The sequence below is a fragment of the Peromyscus leucopus genome, chromosome 1 (genome assembly GCF_004664715.2).
Source record: "Peromyscus leucopus breed LL Stock chromosome 1, UCI_PerLeu_2.1, whole genome shotgun sequence".
NCBI classification, from domain to species: Eukaryota; Metazoa; Chordata; class Mammalia; order Rodentia; family Cricetidae; genus Peromyscus; species Peromyscus leucopus.
Window position 1 is genome coordinate 65,101,869 of NC_051063.1, and position 26,539 is coordinate 65,128,407.

The 26,539-nt window shown below is 49.8% G+C and overlaps 1 protein-coding gene across 1 annotated transcript in view; it reads right to left on the bottom strand.

The window, feature by feature from the left end:
• Window positions 1–22,318, bottom strand: part of Inpp5a (inositol polyphosphate-5-phosphatase A) — a 202,630-nt gene extending 180,312 nt beyond the window's left edge. The window contains exon 1 of the mRNA XM_028869475.2: window positions 21,962–22,318. Within this exon, the coding sequence (XP_028725308.1) occupies window positions 21,962–22,036 (75 nt within the window). The 5' untranslated portion in view covers window positions 22,037–22,318. The remainder of the gene's footprint in view (window positions 1–21,961) is intronic.
• Between the last annotated feature and the right edge of the window lie 4,221 nt (window positions 22,319–26,539).

Below are 26,539 nucleotides of genomic sequence, written 5' to 3' on the forward strand. Positions count from 1 at the left end.
AGGCTTTGGAGAGAAAAGTCTTGCTCCCCTGCCACGGTCTGTACAGAGCAAAGCAAGCCTGGACACTGCCCTGCCCTCAGGGCTTGAGTATACTCAAGAAGGGTAATAGACAGGCCAAAGGATGGGGCCAGGGTTACAGAGAGCAGCACAGAGAGAGGAGGAAATGTAACCCTGAGCCTTCCCTGAGCTCCATCTAGTCTCCTGAGCAGCAGCAGCGGCCTGCCATCCAGACAGCCTCAGCTTTTCCTCTACAGACAGCCAACCCTGCAGGCACTTTGGTTGGGGACTTGGAACAACTAACTGCTCAGGGCATACCTGAGAACCAGCTCCAGTTTATCTAGTCCTCAGCTCACACCATGGCACATCCACAGCACCTCTAGGTGCTGGGAGGCAGGGAGATGAACTAGTTATAGTTAGCACAATACCCCAAAGTAGTCTCCACAGTTGTTGAAGCATGCACGCTGGACATGCAGAGAGCCAGGTCTACATATCTCACTGGGAACTCCACTAACTGCCAAATGCAGTATCCTAGGGGAAGCCCCACATCAAAGGAGCACCCCACATTCTGCTCTGCCTGCCAGTCAAAAGCATTGTGTTTCTGCCCCAACTTCAGAACATATGTGAGAAGTAGGAGCAGCAACATTTCATTTTGTCAATCAAGTGGCCTGGTAGCTTTATGTTCTGAGGAACAGATGGCCCTGAGCTTTGCATTCCCAGGTGCAGCACATCCTGGAGTCCTGCCTATCTGGCTGCTACATACCTAACAGCCAGGCCATACACCTGAAAGCTAAGCCCTGATTTGCAAGTTGCCCGTGGACCAAAGAGCTGATCGAGGCCATGCAAGTTGATCATGTACCCGAGAGCTAACCATAGACTTGAGAGTTGGCCACAGATCTAAGAGCTGACCATAAACCTGAGAACTGACTATAGATTTAAGGGCTGACCTGAGACCTGACCACAGACATAAAAGTTAGCCATAGATCTGAGGGCTGACCACAGACCTGAGAGCTGACCACAGACCTGAGAGCTGATCATAAAGTGGAGAGTGGATCATGGATCCCTGAGAGCTAACCATGGGCCCAAGAGCTTACCGTGGATGTAAGAACAGTTTACCATGGATGTGAAAGCTGACCACACCCACAAACATAAGACTTTTACATGCTCACCTTCCTGGCATCACATTTCACATCTGGTCCAACAAAGCTCTCAACCTTAAAACACTAGACAGAGCTCCCTTTAGAATCACTGTGGAGCTCATCCAGACTGTAAAATCTTTACATGGATGTCTAACCTCATAGAGTATCATCAGGATGCCTGCCCAGGGATGCCTTCAGGCACAGCACAAAGGAAAAAGCTGAGATGCCATGGCAAGCCATGAAGATAGTACCTTTTCCCTTGGGGCCTTGCCCCTTGTCCTCCCTGTGAAAGTGGGGATGGGCACTGCATCCACCAGGTCAGCCATCCTCCCTGGCCAGTTCTAGGATGAGCTAAGAATCCCCACCCAACAGCAGAAGCTTCTTTGGGATATAGGTCAATCCTTGCTGGTGATGAGCTCAAGAAGAGGCCTAGTGGCTGCCTGGAAAAACAGCACAGAGACAGGGCTTGGAGCCAGGGTATTGGCAACCCCCCTCCCCCCGCCGCCGCCGCTGCCGCCGCCGCCGCCGCCGCCGCCGCCGCCACACACACAAACATCATAGCAGTACATGGAACAAAGCAGAGAAACAGAAACTAGGAGTTGGCCCTGGAAAGGAGCAGCCACTGTCTCCCGCTCCCAGCACTGTGCTCCTGGCTTCAGGGCATGAGCCATCCTCCTTGGAGGAGGTGCCAGGGTGCTGTCCACAACATGAGCAAGTTGACCATAAACCAGAGGTTCTAGCCTCCAGCCCACCCACACAGCCAAACTCTGGACATGGTAGCATACACATGCACCTGGCAATGGACACAAGGGCAGGACAGGAGCTTTCAGCCCACATGAACAGTAAAAGATGAACATTGACTCCTTCACGAGAGGCATGGGGTGCTGGTACAACAGCCTAGCTCTTGGGCTCTTCCTAGGAGCTATCCAGTGGCTTGTTTCTAAACTTCCTCTTCTGCTTAAGCCACCCTTAGGCTGACAGGTAGCTAAGGGATTCTGTAGTATGTAATCCTTTCAAATACACCCCAGGGCCTGAAAAGGCCTGGTTGTTCTCAGTAGGAGGTGGAGCAGCACCTGCAGCTCACACCTAAAGACAGAGCCAACAGCTGGAGGTCAACCTGCACAAGACAGACTCACATCTGCAGAGAGCAAGAAGCCCTTGTGACATCAATAACCATGCCCACAACCTAAAAGAAGACACAAGAGCCAGATGTATTTTCTACACATTCTTCTAGGAGACAAATGTGAAACCAGTCTAACAACCTAGACGGGCTCAAGCCACACTGACCAAGGTTGCAGCCAACAAAAAGCAAGGCCCCTGTGACTGCTGTCACATCTTGAGGCTCAATGAGAAGGCTGTCTTACATCACCCCAAAAGGTACTCCATACATCTGTAGCTTAGGGCTTGACCTTCAGGGTCTCTTAGCAACTGTTATTGCAGTCAGAGAGGAGACACCAGCGGGACTGCATCAATATGAAGCAGTAACAGGAAAGAACCAAGTTAGAGGCAGCACTGGATCAGTTTCTATGGGATGATGCGCCTCAACTCAGTTCAAACCAATCTCTCAAAGAAAGCAATTAATCATGCACAAGAAGACGAATGTATCTCACTGCAAGAAGCAGTTTCTGTTCCTGCAAGGGGCAGAGACAGCACAGGTCAGTGCAGAAGTGAGCAAACACACATAAGTGGAGAAGGAAGCCAGGCTAACAGCTGCCTTTGGTCCCAATAAGACTTTTGGTAAGCAGCCCCAGGCCAGTAAGTGTCCATGTTCCCTAAGGACCAGGACCTCCAGCAAGGTCATCTTCAGGAATAAGATAAGTAGATGAGTCACAACGCAAGTAAGGCAGGTTGGCCTGGACACTGACTTCTCCAAGCCCACAGGGAGTACACACAAAACATACACCCCTGGGTGTTCACTGCCGAGGGCTACTGAGTGGAAAGTGTTCAAAGGCCGAACACTTTCAAGAGTCCTGAAGTGCCGATTTCTTCCTAGTGTCGGCTGCAGTGGTCAACAGTGAGAGTGTACAGGTTAGTTTGTCAACTGAACACAAGCTAAGGTCATCTGGGAAAAGGGAACCTCAACTGAAAAAAAAAAAAAAGCCTCCATCCTATTGGTCTTTATGCAAGCCTTTCTTGATTAGTGATTGATGTGGGAGGACTCAGCCTACTGTGGGTGGACCACACCTAGGCAGGTAGGTCTGGATTGTCTGAAAAGAAAGCTAAACAAGCCATGGAAGCACACCAGTAAGCAGCATCCTTCCAGGGTCTCTGCTTCAGTTCCTCCTCCTTGAGTTCCTGCCTTGGTTTGTCCTTCATGATGGACATGAGCTATAAGATGAAATAAAGCCTTTCTTCCCCAAGTTGCTTTTGGTCATGATGCCTATCACAACAGAAACCTTGTTAGGCCAGAGGAGAACTCACTAGAACATGGCAACATGCAGGTACACGGTCTCCGGTTGTAGGGGTGCTGTGTCCTCTCACATGCTTGGAGCACAGTGTTACAGAACGGCTGACTCAAAAGATACCCAGGGCATTCATCTTTCTGTTGGAAGCTGACCCACTCTTGGTATATTAAGACAACAAGAGTGCCCCCTTATGAGGTCCAACCCCCCCCCCAGGCTTACGCAAACAGGAGCAAAGCCTCAAACTTAGAGCCATGACCCAGGACACTCCGAAGAGGGTGACCCCCATCTGTCTGCACAGGAGACAGTCAGCTCAGCTGTTTTCAGGTCATCAGCTTAGTGTCTACCAACTACAAGAAGTGAGGAGGTAAAGGCAGGGGGTGAAATAGGAATACTCAAGAAAGGCTTCCAGGTGATTTAACTCCGAATGCATCCAACACCAACCAGAAGACAGAGAACCTAGAAAGCCAAAAGATCAGCAAAATTGGTAAAGCTAAATTAGACTGGTGAGGAAAAGCCTAAAGTCAGGAATGAAGGACAAGATGATCCAACCTCACGGAAGTGAAAGGAAAGGAACGGGTGTCAATCATGGAGCAGTGAGCTAAGCAGCCAGGTGCCAATCATGGAGCAGTGAGCTAAGCAGCCAGGTGCCAATCATGGAGCAGTGAGCTGAGCAGTGAGGTGCCAATCATGGAGCAGTGAGCTGAGAAGTGAGGTGCCAATCATGGAGCAGTAGCTAAGCAGCCAGGTGCTATAAGAATTCCTAGCAGCTGAGCGGTGGTGGTGCACACCTTTAATCCCAGCACTCAGGAGGCAGAGCCAGGCGGATCTCTGTGAGTTCGAGGCCAGCTTCAGCTACCAAGTGAGCTCCAGGAAAAGCGCAAAGCTACACAGAGAAACCCTGTCTCGAAAAACCAAAAAAAAAAAAAAAAAAAAAAAAAAAAAAGAATTCCTAGCAAGATACAAACAGTAAAGCTGGCTCAGAAAGAAAGAAAACTCTCAATAGATCATACACAGCCCTATCTGTAACAGCCAACTGTCCATCAATACCCACAAAATGTGATGTGTGTCTACACAAAGGAATAGCGCTGGGTCATGAAAGCAAATGAATCTTCAAAGTAGACATATAAAAACCTAATCAGCTCATGAAGAAATTCAACATTGGGGAAATGCACATCAAACCACAAGAAGATGTCACAAATGCAACGAGGAGGATAAACTTAACCTAAGTTCAAGACCTGTAAAATAATTTTTAAAACATCAGTGAAATTAATTAAAGAGGTGGGAAAGATAGTAGGAGAGTAAATAAGCAAGGTACAATGGTGAGAGAGAGATTTTATTTTGTATGTTAACTTTAAAAAAACCAATAAGATAAGAAATTAAAATGAACTCAACCTGATTGGAAGCACACCACTGCAATGGTAATACTCCTCTGAAGAAACTACAGACTCGTGAAAACCTCTGTCCAAGTTCAAGCTGACTTACTACAAAGCTACAGTAATCAGGAGAGTGTGTTGCCCGCAAAAGGATGGGTAGGTCAACCAATGAAATATAAATGAGTCCAGAAATAAATTTGTATGTTCACAGCCAATTAAATTTTCAAGACGAGTGATAAGATGGTTCAGTGGGGAATAAGAATCTTTTTAATAAGTGCTTCTGGAGTGACTAGATAGCCACATACAAAAGAAGCAAGACCCCCTTCCTTATATGACTACAGGTCTTAAAGGGAACAGATGTCTTTGTAACCTCAGACTAGATACAAGCAATCAAAGAAAACGCAAGGCATAGTCCATCAAAACTAATACCATCAATGTCTCAAATAACACTCAAGAAATGAATACAATACACCAAATGGGAAAACAAACTGAATCACAAAGTTGGTAAGCTAGCACCCAAAATATATAAAGAATTCTAATAACTCAACAATTCTTTTAAAAAGTTAAAATGTGCTGTGGATTTGAATCTTCAAAGTAGACATATAAATACCTAATCAGCTCATGAAGAAACTCAACATTGGGGAAATGCATATCAAACCACAAGAAGATGTCACTTTATCCCTAGCAGGACAGTTATTGTCAAAGATGAGCAATAACAAGTGCTGTTTAGGGATGTGGAAACATTGGACCCGTCACTCACTGCTAGTGGAACGTGAAACAGTCTGGCCGTGGAAAGCACCCAGCAGTTCCTCAAAAGCTAAGCTCACTTGGCCAGCACCTCCACAGCTGGGTTTACACCCAAGAAAACAGAAACCTGTGTTCAAACAAAAGCTGGTACGTGGATGCTCACAGCAGCCCTATCTGTAATGCCAACTGTCCATCAATACCCACAAAACGTGATGTGTGTCTACACAAAGGAATAGCACTGGGTCATGAAAGTGAATGAGGTATCACCCCATGGGCCATCCCAGAAAATACAGTGCTGAGTCAAAGCATCCGACAGGACAGACTGCTGAATCCCATTCATAGGAAACATCCAGAACCAGTGACTCAGAGACAAAAAGTAGATTCACGGTTGCTAGGGTTTCAGGGCAATGGGATGGGGGTGACTACAAGTAAGCATTGGGTTTCTTTTCAGGATGCTAAAGTACCCTGGAATTAGAGAGTGCTAGTGGTTGCACAAGCTGGTGAATACATGGAGGTGCTGAGCTGTATATTTTAGAACAGGATTTTTATGTTATATGAACTTTGTAATTTATAGATAATACTAAAAGAAACCAGTACAGACTCTTCCAAACGAAAAGGAGGAATGTTCTAGAGATATGGACACATTACACACACACACACACACACACACACACACACACACACACACACACACACACACGAAATAAATATTCAAAAGGTGGGGCCTCACTTACCCATGTGCTCAGTCAGTGGGGCTGAGGTAAGAAAACCCTGGTCCTAAGGAAGCAGCTGGTTTAGGCCACACCCACACCATGTGCACAAAAGCAGAACCCAATGCTTCACAAACTGCCAGCAGCCATGGAATGATGAAACCTTTCCATGGAGGCTTCTCTAGTCTGGTAATACTGCTCAAAGGCAAGGGCCACAAGATGCAAGTTGCAAGCTGAGTGAGCTAAGGACCCACAGCTCTTGGCCAGCCCAGGTGAATGACAAGGCCCAGGGTTCAGAGAGCACCTTGGAGGAGGCAACACTGAGCAAGTCTGGGAAGGACACTAGATCTACTCAATTCAGTCTGGGCTAGGCACAGTGGGCACAGATGCAGACGTGACTACAACTTCCAGAAGGCCCATGTGCATAGACCCTGGGGACTCTGGGAAACTGGAAGTTGCAAAGGAGGCAGCAGCCAGCAAGTGCCTGGAAAGTCACTATCACAAGGTAGCTTCCACCCCAAAGGTCCCTCTGACTATCAGAGTCCCACACTCTGAAGGGGGAAACAAAGTCCTGTGGCAATGTACAGGGACTCGGCACACCCCATTAATGTTACATATACATTCTCCTCCCATCTGTAGAGTTTGCTCCAGCTCTGGAGAAAAGACACCAGGTTCCCTGTATAACACCCCTCACTAGAGTCAATACCACTGCCACCATGTCCTGGCTCTTCTAATCCAGAGAACTGGCAGCAAAGTACCAAGTAGTCTAAACACCCTCTAGAAAGCCCAGATGGGGACACTGTTCAAGAGGCAGAAATACCAGAGCAGGTGTCATCCAGGCCACCAGGGATGAGAAGGGATCATGAAGGATTAGCTATGATCAGCCCCAGCACAAGCAGCCTCCACAAGAGCCTCGTGTCAGTGTGTTCATGTTTGCTTGGTGCATGTGCCCAAACATTCCTGGGTCAGTCTCAGGAAGGCATGGACTCTTAAATGGCTCCTGGCAACCTAGTCACATATGTGCCTATTGGAAGTCAGCCCAGAGACAGAGTGCCCCTTCCTTTCTGGGTACCTCTACATTCTCCTACCTATCCTGCTTGAACACCATGCCTGGAAGCAAGTTGCTTTTTGTACAAAGTAAGAAATGAATGCATGGTGAAACTCTGAACCCTTTCTACAATAACAGTAACATTGTGTCAGCTTCCCAGTTTGTCAGAGACTGACACTCTTTAAAGCACAAGACAGTTATGAGCAGCCTTCCAGAGGTTCCATCACACTTGGACAGCACTCAGAGTGAAAAAGCACATTCTGGGCAGTAACTCTGCAACTAGCAGAGAACCATGGCCAAATGACAGGCAGGCCTCATCCAAACCCAGATCTTCTGGAATCCTTTGCAATCTAGTGGAACTGCATGGCGGGAGAATAGAGGCTGAAAGAAAGCTACACTAAGATTAACATAAGGGAGCTGGGTGCACGCCTTTAATCGCAGCACTTGAGAGGCAGAGGCAGGCGAATCTCGGAGTTCAAGGCCAGCCTGGTATACAGAGTGAGTTCCAGGACAGCCAGGGCTAAACAGAGAAACCTATGAGGGGTGGGATTAACATAAGGGGTCAGAGAGATGGTTCAGCATTTAAGAGCATTTGCTGCTCTTGCAAAGGATCTGAGTTTGGTTCCCAGAACCCACATGGCAGCTCACAACTGCCTTTAACTCCAGTTCCAGGGGATCTGATGCCCTCTTTTGGCCTCCAAGGGGACCTGCATCCATGTGGTTCACATATAAACAATCAGACACACATGTACACATAAATAAAAAATAAATCCCTTGTATATGCTTTTTGTTTTGTTTTTGGGGACAGGGTCTTGCTAGGTAGCTCTGGCTGGCCTAGAACTCACTATGTAGATCAAACTGGCCTTGAACTCACAAAGATTCAAATGCCTCTGTCTCCCAAGTACTGGAATTAAAGGTATGTGCCAGCTAATAAATCTTTAAAAAAAAAAAAAAAAAAAAAAAGATTAACAGAAAAGCAGCCAACTGACAGAGAAAGCCTGGAAGTCCTTCCCAACCTGGGCTTCATACAACAATCAGAGCATGTTCAGGTCAATTTTTAGCAAAAGACTGGAAGCCCTTCCTCACCTGGGGTTCATATAACAAACAGAGCTGTTCCAAGAAAAGCCTGAGCTAAAGAAAAAGAGGTGGGCATTTCTATGTAAATGTCCTATAAAGGGTGGCGCTGCTTGTGGCCTGGTGCTTTGGGATCATTACCCTTAACTCACTAGCCCACTCCCACTCCCACTCCCAGGAGGGCTTTCCTTCTTAATAAACTGTTCATTTCTTTTCCTAACCACGTGTCCCTGATCTAATTCAATTCATTGCCCTCAGACACAAGTACCTGGATCTTTCAACAAGTACCCAGGGACATTCTGGCAAGTAACTGTCGATTCAGATCTGCACCTCTAACAACTGGACTTGCTCCATGAGCAGCACCCAGACACGGGAGGTAAGCTGACTCCAGCAGGTGAGTGCTGAGCACTCTCCTACCAAGATGCTGCAAGCCGGGGTCTCATCAGTTAAGACAGGCCCCTAATGCAAACACCATGGAAAGACTGACATCCCTCCACCGCACATCTATGTAGGCCACGAAGCTCACAGCATTTAGCCCCTCCAGAGTGTGAACAGGGAGGCCAGTGTTACGCATCTATCTTACACACCACTACTGAAGAATATGGTCATTGAGGTCATCGAAGCATAGGTGTTGGTTTCCTATTGACACTAAGGTATAGCTGACCTCTCCCCAAGGAGAATTGCATTCAAAAAATAAAATGCAAAGATCATGTGTCAGTGTCTTTGAGTCTGTTATCCACAGCCAGAAGTCCCAAGTCACTTGAAGCCTTTAGACTCCCTTAACCCCACCCCCAATGCAACCTCTCTTCTTCCATGGGAGCAGCTGCTTACGTGTAGATAAAGAAACGATTATAGTCAGGTCAGGGGCTCAACCAGACTCAAGCCCCCACTCGAAGGGACAATAACAATGGAGCAGACATGGCACCCCACAACTCGCCACACTCTCCCACTAGGCACAAACCCAAGCCAATGACCTTGTTCACTGTAGACAAGCAGGGGCCTGAGAACCATTAGCATACAGCACCTCTTACCCCATGGAGCTTGTTCCCACTACTGTCAGCCCTATCGGCCGCCTAACTCCCCATTTCCTGACTCTGCTCTTGTGTCACAGAACCCCAACAGTCACCCCTCCCTTGCCTCTCCAGCTGGCTCTGATCCTCCAAACCAAAGCCTTTAGGACTCAGCTCTGGCCACCTGCACCAGGGACTTGGTGCTCTCCACAGCAGAGCATCTCTGTGCTCTAGGCCATTCGAGACTGGCTCCATGAAGACCTTCTCATTCAGAATTATGCTCCAAGGCTGGCAGAGTAGGGTTCCAGGCTGTGGGAAACGTGGGTCACCAATGTCTTTGCAGGGGAGGCAGAACCCCCAAAACCATGAGGGTGGCAGGCCTGATGTGCAAAGTACCTTGGGCCATATCAAGTGGACCAAGACCCTCCTGCTGGAGGCCTCTCCTCACTCCCCAGCATGCCCTCCCCAGGCCCTGTCTTTCCTCTAAGATACAGCAGAGCCAAGTGAAACTGGAGCTCTGCAAAGGTAACAGCAAGCCGGTCTGGGGGGACCCCAAAGCTTCTGCACCAAGTGAGGCAGGTTGGGGGAAGTGAGAGCCCACCTGACACAGTGAGGTCTCTCAGACAGCCTCAGGTCCGTCACAGGGTGCTGTTTTGTTTACCTTACTGGTCAGTTTCCATGGCTCACTCTCGTTTCCCACACACGAGCCGGTCCTTTCCTCACACCTGGACAGTCACAGAGTACACCACCTGACTGCAACAGTGAGGGCCCCAGGTCGTTACAACAAAACAGGAAGTTATGACAGATCTAAAAAACCCAAACTGTGATGAAGGAGGAAAGCAGCAAAACATGTCCCCAGAAATGTGCCTGCTCCTTGGACAGATGCCATCCCAACAGAACAAGAGCTAGGAGAGTGACTCCAAATGACCCTAGATCATACACAGCATGGCTGGGCCTCACCTCCGAGATGCTGGGAACACCTGACACTTCCTGAACTAGACAAAGCAAGTGTCCACTGAAACCCCCAACAAAACTCTGTAGCCTGGAACCAACCAGTACACAACCCCAAAACACCTCAGGGGTTCACTGACCAGTGAGAGCAGCAACCTCTTCTTCCAGGAGAAGGTTCTCAGAATCCACAGAAGGAAGCTGCAAGGCTGACTCTCAGCACCTAGATGTGTGTCACTCGGGTGGTCAGAGCCAGCAGCCCAAAGATGTCCCTACTCTGACTTCTCATCCTAACTCATCATGCAGTCAGCAATCACCAAAATCCCAAAAGGGAGATGAGGGAAGCTGCTCAGGGCTGAAGTAGGCCTCCCTGGCTCCTTCTCAGGACCTCAGATAGTAGAACAGAGCCTGAAGCCCAGATGGACCCAGGGCCACACACCCAAGCCATCCCAATGGCCAACTCCCAGAAAGGCAACAACCACTGCAGGGCAAATTGGCCCCACACTGCTGAGGGGCCCACAGGAACAAGAAGACGTGCAATGGGCCAGAAAGCCTAACAGCCCATCACCCCGCAGCCTTAGACAAGGTCAAGGACCCTCTTAAATAGAGAAATGAGAGCAATTCACCCTTCCTCTTGTTCTCCCACCACTGAGGCAGCCACATGCCTCCCAGCTGCAATTAACACCCCCTACTCTCCTACAGTGGCTGCCCAGGTTGACAGGTCTATGCCAAGATAGCCACCTGCTACCAAGAATACCAGCCCATCCCATCATAGACAGATGTTTCCCACCTAACCTCAAAGAATGCTACAGCCAAGTCCATAGAAACACCCTGCTTGGCAGCAATGCTCCTGCCCAGCATGCCACTAATTATCTACACAGCATGACCACAATTCTACATAGAGTTTGGGTAATAGGTCCACAGAGCTACAGCCACAAAGTGCCTCCCAGACCTGCATACCGATGTACAAACACAAATCCAGACCCCAAGGAGACGGTAATTGAGAAAGGGCAAGAATACCAGGTCAAGAGTCAGTGAGGGCCCTAGAAAAGGCCCACCTCACCCCCCAGAGATTGACAGGCATGGGTTGAACTGCAGGACCCCTTTCCCACTCAACAGTGGCATGTTCCCTGCACCTGTAAGCAACAAAAGAGGATCTTCTACTGAGATCTCCTGGGAGGATGCCTACTCCTGCTTCACCTGAATTAACTATACTCTATGAAGGAGCATTATCACACCTGCCTGTCTGTCCAGTAAATGGAGCCTCCAGTGTGTGTGGGGGGGTCCCTGTACCCCTCCTAGAGAGGTGAGCAGGAGGATAGCAGCCATGGAGTTGCCCACCACAGTCATTGCCAAAAGCCATTACAATAAGGCAAAGGAACTAACTTGTAGGATGCCTACTATTTAAAAGAGGCTAGAAATGCATAGGGCACTCCATGCCTACTCATCATCAGGAAGGCACCACCAGATGCTTGCACAGCAAAGGGCTAGCTGAGCCCTACACATTGCCAGAAGGGTATGAAACTGTGCACAGCCAGAAACATACACACATACACACACACACACACACACACACACACACACACACACACACACACTGTTCGATCAGTCCCAGGGAAGCAGGCACCCACTCCTATACAGAACTGTAAGCCCCAGGAAGACAAGCACTTATGTCCATGGAAAAATTGTTTACTCATTCACTGTACCCCAAAGGCCTGCCTACTGGGGGCGAATGAACCATGTGACCACACAGTGCAATACAGTTCAGCCATGAGCTAGACCAACTGCTGACACGCAAACCTGAGGAACCTCAAAAGCATCACACTGTGCTCAGTGAGAGAAACCAGACATCACTGGACATCATATGATTCCAGGATGTGAAAACTTCAGGAAAGACAGAATCTAGCAGGACAGCAGAGCTGAGGTGGGTGGGGCCAGGAGCTGGGGCTGAGCACTGCAGAGTGCCAGGCGGGAAGTGTTGCAAAACCGCTTCATGGCAACGGCTGCATAAATGCAGGCATTTTCCAAGTCACCGACCTGTACAGCCTGCTAGGTCAATTGACTGGTATGCACACTATTCCTCAATAAAACTGTTTAGAGGAAAAGGGGGAGGGGAGCTGCAGTCTAAGAATCAGACTCCTCCACTAACCCCAAGAGTCGATCTGACCATACTTACCCCCATAGCACATGAGGTGCAAACAGAGCCAATGCTGACGTCACTGTGCCAGGGCAACACATTGCCTTTGGTGTCAGCTGACTCAAACACCTCCCAGCCTCCGCCTTCATCCAGACATGGGTATCATCAGCAACTTCAAGGAAACTCACCAGGTCTCCACTCCTGGAGAACCCCAAAACATGCACAGTGCTGCTGTCAAAGGCCAGACATCTGGATGTAACGTATATGTTGAGAGCCGTCAACAGGGAAAAACGGCATGACAAAGCAAAGCCTGGAATCACTTCAGGTTGGAGAAGAGGGAGGCAAGCAAGGAGAAGTCTAAATGTATTGCCCACAGCCAGGACACAAGCTGGTCCTGAAAGGATCAGTGACGACCGCTGCCCCTGCAGGGATCTGGAGGTGTCCCTGGGAAAGAACAGTGGTTCGGAGGCCACAGATGTAGAAATGTTTCCTACTTGAGCAACCAGCACTGTGAGGGAGGAGAGGGAACAAGAGCATGAGCAAGGGAGACTGCACCAATGCAGAAGCAAGGTTTCTGGGGAGTCCCAAGTGTTCCAGCCGGCCAAGGCAGCCAGACAGCAAAGCTGCAGGGGATGAGGTTCCTCTGGGACCAGTGCCAGGTCATACAAGAGGCTATAACCGTTAGCCACATGCGTTCAGGCTCAGTGAGTGGCTGGCCAGCCATCTGGCAGCAGCTCAGCACCCAGAGACATACTGAAGATGAGGCTGCTGTCCCTAGGGGCCCATAGCAAGTTCCCCACATGGAACGAGGAGGGCAGAGGCAAAGCCTCAAGAACCTTGTGCTCACCCAGTAACACTGACAAAGACATGTGGCCTCCTCTCTGCTTCGGTGTCCTTAACCAGATTTCCAGGTGATTCTGGCTTGCTAAAGCATCAACAGGCAGGAGCAGAAGATGAACCAGGGTCACAGGTCAAGTGAGTGGGGGGATGGGGCACTGAAGAGATGGCTCAGCAGTTAAAAATGCATTGCTCTTCTAGAAGACCCTAGTTTGGTTCCCAGCACCCATGTTGGGCAGCTCACAACCACCTGAAACTCTAGCTCCAGGGGATCCAATGCCTTCCTCTGCTCCCCATAGGCACCTACACACACATACACAAACACATGTACATGGAATTAAATATACATATATTTTTAAAGAGAAGTAGCAGACTCCAGGGTCCATGCTGACTTGGAATGTGGGCTATCTGAGCCTCCAAGAGGAGAGAAAGGCCTGAGATCAACTTGAAAGGGCTAGCACATCAGTTGGAAGGTCCAACCATGTGAGGTAACAGACTTGGAGTTTGGGATGCAAATGGTAAGGGTCAGATTCATCATGAAGCCTGTGCTCTGGGGTGTAGCCAGTTTAGAGATGGAGTAGGGCCAGACCAGAAGGCAGGAGCTAGTCCAACTGTTCCAACATGAAAAGGCAGCTCTGTTCTACACATATACCCCAGGACAAAGGGTAGGGAGAATAACCCAAGCCTCAGCAAACTCCAAGGAAAGGCACCATACCCTCATCAGAGAGATAAATCAAGAAGACAAACGCCTCAAGGTCACAATGGTCAATCAGTATGCCGGGACACTGCAGTAACTAGCCCATGGAGACACTCCTGGAAAGAGTTGAAGGCATTCCATTTGCAAAAGAAAAAGCAAACCCAGAGGCAGTGTGTTCTGGACTTGCAAAGCACTAGTGTCCTGGTGTCATACTCAAGGCCTATCTCTGGCTAGGAACCCCCTTACATCAAAGATTAAGCCCAGCCCACCCAGAGCCCCTGCCAGGGCCTAGGACCCTTTGCATTATAAGAGTTGATCTACACAAGATAACTACCCAATCATCCTATAGAGGACCAGCTGGCACACCTCCTCCCTATGGCATAGGGGCATCCAGCAATCACTCCTCCGGTGGCATGCCACCTCTCAAAACAACCTTTCACAGCTTAAATGTTGGAGGAGCTACAAAGGCACCAGGGGTATACTCATCACTAATGCCAAGCTGAGGCACAACAGTGACTCAAGTGTCTAGAAGATAAAGTCCAAAGACATGCTCACAAAACAGAGCAGTTGTGAGAAACTGTGGGCTAAGGACCAATGGTGAGAAGCCAGCCTCCCACAGAACCCACAGGGATTCTGTATTAATCTGGTGCACAACACTCCCAATCTGCCAATACTACAGTATTATTAAATCAGAGTAAGATTTCCATATCTGGATCAAAATTATCCTAGCATGAAGACAGGCAATGGCCTCACATTGGTCCTACATTGTGGGCACTCCATTCTCATTCATCATTAAGGAAAACCCAGAAAGCTTTCTCACCACTATATCTTGTCAGGAGGTTTACACCAGCGTCCTTAGTCCTCTGGATGAAACAGTTCAGCACTGTCTTCCCTGAGAATTAGTTCTGGACCTTTCTAGGTTTCACCATGCCTGGAGGCCAAAACCTAATCTACTCTCCAGGAAAGACGAGAGTCCAGAATGGCCACCAGACCTTCTAAATTCCCTCCCTACAACTCCAAAGGTGATGCTTGCAAGGCAAACCTTTGACCTTACCTGATTACCTAGCAGTACCAAGAGCCTGGCCAGCATAAGCACCTCTCCAGGCCTTTGGAGAGTGTCAGTGTGAGAGATTGCCAAGTATCCTAACAACTGAAAAGGACTCAACCACCGCACTGGGGTGGGGGGTGGGGGTCCTGCCTTCTCTGTCTCAAGCACACTGGTCATTCAGTGAGCTCACACCAGGGCAGGACACCCAGTGTGAGCATGACTGTCCTTAACAGCACAGGACAGAAGGCGAACACCTCAGAGCTGAGGCCATTTCCAGAGAGAGCCCACACTCGGCCAGCTGTAACTTAGGGAAGCTGGCTCCTCTTTGCAAGTCAAAGCCTCTCAGCTGTAGTCTCACTGCTGGGGCCAGGGACTCCTGAGGCCTTTTGCAGAGGCAGGTCTGGGATGGGTTTCTGTGACTTCTCAGTCAGACCACCCAGTCCATGAAAACACCCATCAGATTCCAGGCCCCTCTCTGCCACTGGGAGGAGTTGCCCCTCATGATGAGAGTGCTGCAGTGTCTATGTGGACCGTGTGAACACAAACGCCCCCAAATGTCACTGGGCCGTCCAACAGCTCTACTCAAAGTGCTTACCTCAAAGATGAAAAAATACAAAAAAAAAAAAAGATGAAAAAAGACTTAATATTTCAAGCCACCCCCATGCACCCAGGCCCCTCAGCACCTCTGGAGCAATGAAAGTAGGCCACAAGGAGAATGGCAGTCCCACAGGGGAATACTGCACCCTCAAAGGCCAGTCAGTAACAGAGAAACACATGGTTCCAGTTCCTTTATGCTGGGACAAAGCTGGGGTTGGCGGGAAGCATTGCATGGAAGCAGACGACCACCAGGTGTATCTCTAAATTCTAAACATTGTATCTCAAAACTCTAAACACTGAAAGCAGCCAGGAAATGATGTCTGTGGAAAATCACCTGTGTTTACAAATCAGAAATGGTTTCATACAGTGGTCAGAAGAGCCAGCAACAGTAGCATAAATGTTGCAATACTGTCTCACTTGATCCTACCACCCTGGGAGACAGGAGCTCTACCACCCTGGGAGATAAGAGCCATCCTGTCCTACTCCCCACCCCCAGGAGTGGGGGTCGACACAAGGTTTCTCTGTGTAGCCCTTACTATCTTGGAACTCACTCTGTAGACCAGGCTGTCCTCAGACTCAGAGATCCGCCTGCCTCTGCCTCCTGAGTGCTGGGATTACAGGTGTGCACCACCACCCAGTGATCCTGTCTTACATATTCAGGAAACTTGACTAGAATTCAGACTGTCTGCTGAAATCTCTGCTCACAAACAGCAGTGTCAAAAGGAAGAATACTGAGACTCCTTAGCTACCTACCTATCCTGAGACCAACCAGGGATCAGTGGAGAGACACAAAGTCCCAGTTCCTTCACACTGCCCTCTTCTGGCCTCCACAGGCACTATACTCATGTGTACACACACACACACACACACACACACACACACACACATACACACACACACACGTAAGAATAATGTGGTTTTTTGTTGTTTGCTTGTTTGCTTTTTTGACAGGGTTTCTCTGTAACTGACAGCTCTGTAGACCAGACTGACCCTAAACTCACAGAGATCCACCTGCCTCTGCCTCCCCAGTGCTGGGATTAAAGGCGTGCGCCACCATGGCCAGGCTAAAAATAACTTTGTAAAGAGAGATTGCTGGTCTTCTGCAGAGGCTGATTGCAGTGGGCCTGGATGGGCCCTCTGTGCTGCACAAGTCCATCTTGGCCTCAGCTTCAGCTTCAGCCTCTCTCTCCTGAAGCTCTGGGCATCGCAAAGAGAAATGGAATCTAGGTGAGGACCAGAAGATGAGCATGGCAGGGAAGGTGTGGCTTCACCTGGTATACCACCCTGAGAAGTAGGAAAGGAGAAGCAAATGCAGCAGCATTTCCAAGAAGCCAAGTCTTAGGGGGGAAAAAAGAGCAATGGGTTAGGTACTGGGGAGGATGTGGAGAAACCAAGAACCACTAGGGTGGATGTGAAACGGAGGGAGGCAGGGAGCTGGAGAGTTGGCTCAATGGTTAAGAGCACTTGTTCTTGAAGAGGACCTTAGTGTGATTCCTAGCACCCTCACAGCTCAGAACTGTCTGTAACTCCACTCCCAGGGAACCCAAGGCCTCTTCTGACCTCTGTGGACACCAGGCACATATGTGTTACACAGACATACAAGTAGGCAAAACACAAACCTAGAATAGTAATATAATAAATAGTAATAATATATATATGGGGAGAGAGAGAGAGAGATGGGAGAGCCACGTATAACCAGCCTGTTGTCTCCAGCGGCAGGACACAGTTTCTTCAGGACTCAGCAAGTCCTCTGCATGGCCCACACACACCCTGAGAGTTGAAAACACTCATGCGCAAGAACATATACACCAGAGTTCACAACAGTTTTCACAACCAAGATGCAAAAACAGTCCAAATGCCCACTAACTGATCACTGGACCAACACAAGCACACATGAACAACTGTCCATCCACAGAAAGGAATGAGGCAGTGATGTATGCTATGACAGGAAGAATCCTGATGACTTCTCGCTAAATTTTTAAAAAAACAAACAACAACAACAACAAAAAAAAAGCCAGACACAAAAACTACATGCTCCACAGATCCACTTCCAGGAAGCAGGAACCTCCAGAACAGACGAATCCACAGACGGCAGACATACAGTTAGTGGGCAGTAGCAATGGAGGGTGACAGCCAATGCACAGGGCTTCCCTTTGAGGTGACTTGAATGTTCTTGGGCTGACTGCAAGAACAGGACCCTAGTACTGACACCAAGAGTCTCAGAGTGCAGTAGTATGGGGCAGAACCTGGGGACATGAGTGAGGTGGAGACTGCCCTCATGAAGGCTGCTATGGAGGACAGAGCAGATCTGTGGAAGCCAGAACTACAGCCCCTTCCACACTGATGGGGAAAACCTGGCAACGAAGACAACCTGAAGAGGCAGGAGGGAGAGGCTGTCTGCCTGAGTCTCTCCCCCCCACAGCAGCCTGACTTGCCTCTCTCTACCCCAAGGCTCAAGAACACCTGCTGACTAGGGACCCTTGCTCCCCACTAACACTTACTGCCAGTTCTGCAAGACCATGTCTGCCTGGAAAGGGCCACTTGGGAGCAAACTAAGCAAAGCAGGAAACCAGCTCCAAATGACATCTGATTCTGAATCTATAGCAGGACCAAGGGCCAACAAAGCCTGACCGTAAAAACGTGAGGAGAACTCTGAAGCAAGCCTTCCGGCATTTACCTTCTCCATTCACTGCTAGTCAATGCGTGAGGAGACTAGAGCTAGAAACACATTGGTCAAAACACCAGCCAGGTCAGCAGAACAACCGTCGACATGGCCCGGATCACCCATTCCCTCTCTCCCAGTGACACCAAGTCAAAGTAGGAATCAGTGAGAGGCAATGTGGCAGTCACCACTAGTGAGATAGAAAGTCGCAGGTGCCCTGGCTACCTGGAAAAATACTTCTGAAGGGTCACCAGCTGGGACGGAGGCCCTCAGAGAATGGGCTGAAGACTCTTCCCCCGAAGAGTGACCTCGCCAAGATTGCCTTTTCCTAACACCGTGTGATAACGTCAACTGTCTCACTCCAACCCGAGGGCCCGTGGAGCTTCTCTGCCCTGCGGCTGGGTATAAAGTGACCAATCCCTCTGCCAGCAAATGGAGTGTCCGCTGAGTGTTCTCTGCTTAACATTTTCAGTTCTGACATCTAACACAATGACTATTGATAGTACAACACACACACACACACACACACACACACACACCTATTAATGGACTTAATAGTTTTTAAGAACATGAAACAAAAGTCTGCCTACAGTGAGGCATTTGGACAACACTCTAAGGTCAAAGGGCTAGAAGCAACCTGCGGGCCCTGAGCAGCACAGCTCACTAACTGTAGTGGGCCACCCTGCCAGGCAAGGATGCCAGCCAGGACTGCTGGTGAGACAAGAGCAGGCTGAACAAGATGTTCTGGAGATCCCAGGGTACTGACGACAAAGCTATGATTAAAATTTACATACATGGGCTGGGGCCTATAGCTAAGCAGGGAAGTCCTGGGTTCAAACCCCAATTTTAAAAAAAAAAAAATTACATGTTGTTTTAAGAAGGGTCACCTCTGAATTAGGAAGAGGAAAGGGGCATCAGAGGGAAGACTTTCAAAACTACAAACGCAGAAACAAACTACCTACTGCTAGTGCATAAAAGGAAAAAATGCCTCCGGAGCCAGCCTGACTGTTTCAAATCGGACACTTTCCTCCTGGGAACCGACTCCCTTAAGCGGCAGCTAAAGCGCTGTGCTGGGCAGGGCAGAGCTTGTTTCCCACAGTGCAAACTCCTTTATAGTCCTGCAGACTGTTGGAGAGGCATGTCTGTCATCAGAGGCACCAAGGGGCACACTCAATCACAAGCACGTTTTCTGAGTCTAGTAGAACCGATGAATTAGCATCGACCTCACTTGAGAATTCGCCATTTTCTCTCCCCAGCTTCTTTCCCACAGCACCCAAACCCCCACCAAGGAAGCAGGCCCCAGAATATGAGTGTGCCCTTCTTGGTCATTCCATTGAGGGTATGACTGCCCCTGAAGACTGGTTCAGAATTAACTTAGGTACAATTCACCAAGACAAATACACCTTCTAGCTACAAATGCAGTACAAAACTCCAGAGAGCCTTAAGGAAAAAATAAAAATTCAGAAAACATGTTGCTAAACGAAAGTGAGTTGAGCCAGGCTTGGTGGTGTACCATCTCTAATCCCAGCAGAGGCAGGTGGATCTCTGTCTGCCTGGTCTACACAGTGAGTTCCAGGCCAGCCAGGACTACTAGATGAGCTCCTGTTCCAAAAAGAACCCTCTTTAATATCATCAGAGAGAAGTACGTATGTATATATGTATGTATATGATTGAAACACAATAAAAACTCTAGAACTCAGAATCAAAAATTACTAGAAAGAATGTTTTCATAGCAAAATTATTTTCCCTTGGAGATGAAAGTGCCCCACCATGCCTAATTTTCCTGACATTTCTGAGGCTTTGAAGCCACAGCTAACGGATCTGAATCATCTGAACAAAACCACGCTACAGTGACATGTTACTGGAAGGCCTAGAATAGAATGCTAAATATATGGGCACACACCCATACAGGCCCTTGTAGAAAATGATCACACGTGAAACTACATCAAGTTGTCTATAACTTAAGAGGGTAAACAGTGCCTCTCCTGCAGGGAACTAGAACACTCACATGTTTATAAGTAAAATCACAAAATACAGCAATAACGCCTGCCTTTTACTAATAAAAACCAAGTCTACGCTGTCTGAGAACTCAGCTCAACGAAACTCCTCTCCCATGCTTGCTGCCAGGAACGAAACAAGACCCTCCCCTGAAATCTACATCAGGCCTGTATCCAAGGCCTGGCATTGCCCCAACTGTTCACCTAGGCAAGGGGAGGGAGAGAGAGAGGGGAGTATGTGGCTTCATAGTTCCATCTGTGACACTACCCTTTCTTCTTAAACAAGCATGCCACTTGGAGCCGCATTCTGCTTTATTTGGGTTGGCAGTTTAAGTACCAACAGCAGGGTGGCACCGTGGCTGCAATGCTGAACTAGGTCAGCCTCAGCCTGCTCTAGGGAGCTCCCAGTGCCCCAGGCCTCAGCTCCCTTCTGCCTCCCAGAGGAGAAAACCCAGGGTTCCAGGGTGGGACTGAGGACTGGAGGTGCAGTCCCAGAAGATAAAGGCCTTTGGCATCGTTTTTGGCCTTGAAGAGCTTTTCAGCACCTTTTCATTTAGTAAACAAGGAATAGAAAGTCCTCCATGGCTTGACTAGAACTGCCTCATTTGAGAGCTAGTGCGATTACAAGTAACACGGCAAAATAAGGGTGCTTCACATCTCAGGACTCCCCCCACCCCCAGGAGACAGGACCTAGGGATGGGATCTAGGGATCAGGACTCAAATGATGGAGCTCAAGGTTTGGGGGTGAGGTCTATTGTGACTTCGTGAGGAAGGCTCCACGGATAGGGTTGGGGAGCAGAATTAGAGGCCAGGGTTCATGCTCCGAGGCCATGGATAGGTGTAGGATCTGAGGTTTTAGGGTAGGGACTCAGAGTTCAGGGTCACTGTGGTCTGGGTTGAGGGGGGAAGGAACCAAATGCTGGGTTTCTGGAGTCAGAATTCAGACTTTGGAAATCAGAGTCAGAGACTGGGGGGTCAGGACTGAATCAGGAGACCTGGGGTCAGCATGTGGTTAGGTTTAGAGGCCAGGGCATCCAAGTACCAGGATTCTGGGTCAAAATTCCAGGTCAGTACTTGTGGCTCTGGAGTTCGGGAGCAGAAAAGGGATAGAGATTTGCTGTCTCGAGATCACAGCAAGGTACCAGCATCGGGATTCAAAGATCCAGACTTAGGCTGGGTTCCTGTAGTCTGGGTTAAGACAGGGGTTCAAAAACTGGGTCTTCGAGTTTGGCCTCGGGAATCAGAAAAGCGGTGTCAAGGTCTGGGGCGTGTGCTGGAAGTTTCCTGGCCTAGGGTCCACCACTATGGGGTCAGGGTCTGGGGCCTGGAGGATCCCAGATCGGTGTCCCCAGCTGTGGGTAGGGGGCATCAGAGTCACACGTCCAAAAGACAACTGGCCCGGAGTCCGCGGCTGTAGAAGGCGCTGTAGGGGCCGGAATTTAGGGTCTCCAGCTGGAAATGGGGATGTCAGGGTCCGGGGCTGGGAGACTCCTGGCCCGCAGCCGCCCCTCCCTAGCCGACGGCGCGGCACTTACGTCGTCGAAGAGCGAGCCCACGTTGGCCGTGACCAGCAGGACCGCGGTGCCGGGGGCGGCCGCCTTGCCCGCCATGGTGCCCGGGCGGAGCGGGCGCTGGACTGGGTGGCGGCGGCCGCTTCCTGCGGGGCCGGGCGGGCTGGGGTCTCGCGGGGCCGCGGGGCGTCAGCTGCGCCGGGGGACAGCACCGGGGCGCATCGCGGGCTCCGCGGGTCGGACCGGGCCTGGCCGGGGCTCCAGCCTCGCGGTCGCTGGCTCTTCGCTGCTCCGCGGCCCCGCGCCCGCTCGCCGCCGCGCCTCACAGCGGCCCGCGCGCAGCCATTAGACCCGCCGGGAAAGTTCCCGCAGCCGCCGCCGCCGACTCCGGCTGGGGCAAGTCCCGCCCCACAGAGGGTGGGACCGTAGGAGGCGGGGCTGGTGGTCGCGCCGAGGGCGGGGCCTATGGATGGGGCGGGGCCTGCGGGCAGCCTACTGGCTTGGGGCCTCGGCTCTCCGGCTCTGGGTCAACTGGAAGGGCGGGGCCTCGAGCCCGAGCCAGACTGAGAGGGCGTGGCCTGTGCAGGGGCGGGGTCTGCCTACGGGAGCTAGGCCTAGGGTGGGGCGGAGCCAACACCAGAGAGAGAAGAGGCGAGGCCTATGGGGCATTCCTGTCAGTCAGGTCTCTGGATCCTCCCCAGGCTTTGCCCCGCCCTGCCGCTGTTACGCGCATATTCCAGCCTCCACTCCCATGACGTCACGACCCTGCTACCAAGGCACCTCTTAAAGGAGCCGCGAGCTGGGGAACCTGTAGCCCGCGCTCTTCTACCCGCTCTAGTTGGGAGCTTTGGAGCTCCGGAAACCTCGGTCCTTGCCCGAATGGAGAACGCGACTCCAGCCGGGGTCCGGGCTCTTGGCGGATACAGTGAATCGGACGTTGGTGGATCGTGGGAGGGAGCAAGGTCTTGGAGAATTGGGGAGGAGCCTCCTTCAGCCCCAGCTCTGGGTCTGCAAAGAGTGGGTCTGCAGATTAAGTGTATGGGATTTTGCAATTTCCTAACACGTCCACCCAGTTCCTTATGTAGGACTTTGCTTACAAGACAGAAAGCTGTTGGCATCCAGAAACAGAAAAATTAAAAATCGTTTTAAGAAACAAGCGTATTGGTGTACTCCTGTAATCCCAGCACTAAGAGGCTGTGGCAGGATTGCTGTGAGTTCGAGGCCAGCCTGGGCTATAGCTTGAGACCATATCAAAAAAAGAAAGCGGGGCGGGGAGGGAGGGAAGAAGGGAGGGGGAAAGAAAATTCAGAGTAGGTGCTGGGACAGCCAACTGCAGTCCATATGCCACACCCAGGGACAGTTCCCGGAGTTGAGGTTGTAGTCAGTCGGGAATTTTAACCACCATAGAGAGCTGGGGTGGATGGGAGGTATGCTGGTTGGAAGAGTAGAGTCAGTCCTAAATGTAGAAGGAATCAAGAAATTTCTCCGAGGCAGACTCAGTTGATCCTGGGACAGAACAAATAGTGAGCTGAGCTGTCCTAGCTAGTCTAGGCCACCAGAAAGCCCTGTCCAATGGGACTGCTGCATCTTCGCCTTAGGGAAGGCATCCACCTTAAAGAAACAGTGCTACAGACATGCCAGAACCCTTCTGCAATGAGAGTTCTCCTGGTGGGTTCATTCTTTAAATTTTTATTTAGTTTCGTGGCAAGTGCTCTTACCCACTGAGCCATCTTGCCGGCTGTAGATGTACTTTTCAAAGGTAACAACTAATAGACAAAATTAATTTTAGCAGCACATTTGCTTAACCCAATAGATATAAACACCATCCAATGTGTAACTAGCATTTAGCAATGTTAATGAGCTTCCCACAGCAAGGCTTTGAAATGAGTATCTGGTACTTGCAGCACAGTGCCCAGTAGCCACATGGTCTCAACCAAGTGTTTTCCAACTCTTGGCACCATCCAAGAAAGATTTCAGAGATGAGACAAAGTAAAGAATTAGGAGAAAGCGTTGCAGAGAGGAAGTGTGTGTGCAAGCGAATGTGTGCAAGCTTCTCAAGAAAACTCTATGGCTGTGACTTTGGATATCCTGTCTTACTGGCAAGCTTTGGAAGAAGAGAGTATTGAAGAGGTGAAGTGGGGAGAGAAATTCCAAGAAGGAATCGACGTTTTCCCAAAACAAAGTTTATTCACTCCTCTGTCCTCATGGGTTTGGGGATGTCATGATGCCAGATGTATGATGGGACCAGAGACGTAGAAATGCTGTTATGAAGACTCAAAGACTGTTAGCGCCATGTTCATTCCGGGTGTCTGTCTACACGTTGCCCAGTCACTTGGTGTGCCGCCGGCCCTACAGGGCACTCTGCAGTAGCATCAGACTCGGGCAGTAGTGCACTCTGCTTCTTTCCCCCTCTCCCTCCCTAATCCACCTGACAATCCTTTTTAAAGCACCCATCCCTCAGCCGATGTCCACCCCAGTCCGTGGTAGATGTCTGCTGTGAACTTCATTGTGTACCCTATCCAGAATCAATAGATTTAAGCCATAACTTCACATGGGACTATTGAGAAATAAGGCCTATCTGGAGGTCTTTAAAGTTACATGGGGCCTGAAGGGGGAGGGGCATTCTGGTCTAATAGGATCAGTGTCCTTATAAGAAGTGGGATCAGAGAGCCCCGGTCCTCGATAGCCCCTCCAACTACACACAGAAGGTCATGTGAACACAAGAGGACCTCTGCCTAACACCAGGAGCATCATCGTGAGCTGGAAACTCCAGCCTCTGGAGCTGTAGGACGTAAACTTCTGCTATCAAATCCACCCAGTCGGTGTCATTTTGCCACCCCAGGCAAGCTGGATAATACAGTCTTCATTTTTATTTTTTAACAAAGCAAACATGTGGCAAACACTATCTTTTTTGTTTTGTTTGTTTGGTTTGTCTTTATTTGGGGTGGGGGCGTCTCACACAGCTGGGGCTGACCCTGAACTCCCAATCCTCTTTTCTCCACCTCCCAAGGGCTGAATAAGAGCGCACCACTACACCTGGTAAACATACCCTTAATAGAAACGAAATATAGAGCACGCTGTTCCCTGTAAGCGTTCTGAACGTGGCGCCATTGCTTCCTTGCCTCCCCTCAGGCCATCTTCTCCCTCGTATCCCATCACTCCCTGGCCAAGGTGGGTGTCGTTCTAACCTCCTTTCTTCATACACATCAGATTCTGTCCTTCCCGTATCCTTCCAAGCATGGCTCACCCACAGTCTTAGCCCTCTCTTGGACTTCTGATCGTGAGACCCTTCTGGACTCCTCCAGTACCCTAGTGTGTAGTCCTAGTCCCACGGCTACACCCCTACCCTATCATAGCCTCATTCCTCATATCATCAATAACTACACTACCTCCAAGTCCAAGCTGCTCACCCTCAACTCTGCCCTTCAAATTCTCTTTCATAAGACACACACATACACACACACACACACACAAAAAAAAAAAAAAAAAAAAAAAAAAAAAAAAAACCTTCAAATATGCTGTTCCCATCCTTTATCAGCACATACATGCCCACATGACACCAACACAGACAGACATGCACTTGCCTCGGCTTCCAGCTCCCTCAGCTTCTCCTCATTCTCATGCACTCCCTCCCTTGCCTCTCTCTGTTCCCTACACTTTCTGGCTGACCCCCAAGACTGATCATGTGTCTATGCACTTGCTCGGAGTCTGCCCCCAAAGTAGAGAATACTCAACTAGAAAAACAACTAAAGAACATGTCTGTACTCCCCAATCCAAGGCACCCTCATACTCAGGGGCTCATCCACTGAGCGCCAGACCCCAGTCTGCCCACCTTTAGTTATCATCACTAAAGACTGTCAACAAAAACTCTGCCCCCTGTCTCTGGACCCCCGGCCACCCCAGCAGCTGTTCTCACTCTTCACTGTGGAAATAATGTGCAGTCTGAGCATGCTGCTACAGCAGCAGGCTGTGGGACTCTGGTAGCTACTCTGTGACTCCTCTGCCCTTCAGGAAGATGAGGCACCAATCTCACACTCCCCACCCCTACCTCCTGGCTGGGGCCATCAGCTCACAGCAGGCCTGTGACTCTGCTTTTTAAAAACTCTCCTTTCCCCTGTACCTTGCTTTGTCCCTGTTTGTTGTTTGTTTGTTTGTTTGTTTGTTTGTTTGTTTTTTCAAGACAGGGTTTCTCTGTGTAGTTTTGGGGCCTACCTGGAACTCACTCTGTAGACCAGGCTGTCCTCGAACTCACAGAGATCCGCCTGGCTCTGCCTCCCGAGTGCTGGGATTAAAGGCATGAGCCACCACTGCCCGAACTGTCCCTGCTTCTTTCTGCCTTAACTGCAAACGTTGTCCTCAAGGCGTCCTGGAGTCTGCCTAGCATGCCAAGGAGCCACATCTTCCAGAGCTTCAGGTTTGCTCCTCATGCCCACATACTATCAAGGCCTGACACTGGATTCCTGCTGCCCTCCTAATTCAGGGTCCAGGTTCCAGACCGGATCTCAGCCAGCTCATCAACGTGGCTGACGCCTCTATCACTTCTGGATGCTTGCTCTAACGTTCAGGACACACCTGCCAGCACCTACACCATGGATCCTGTGC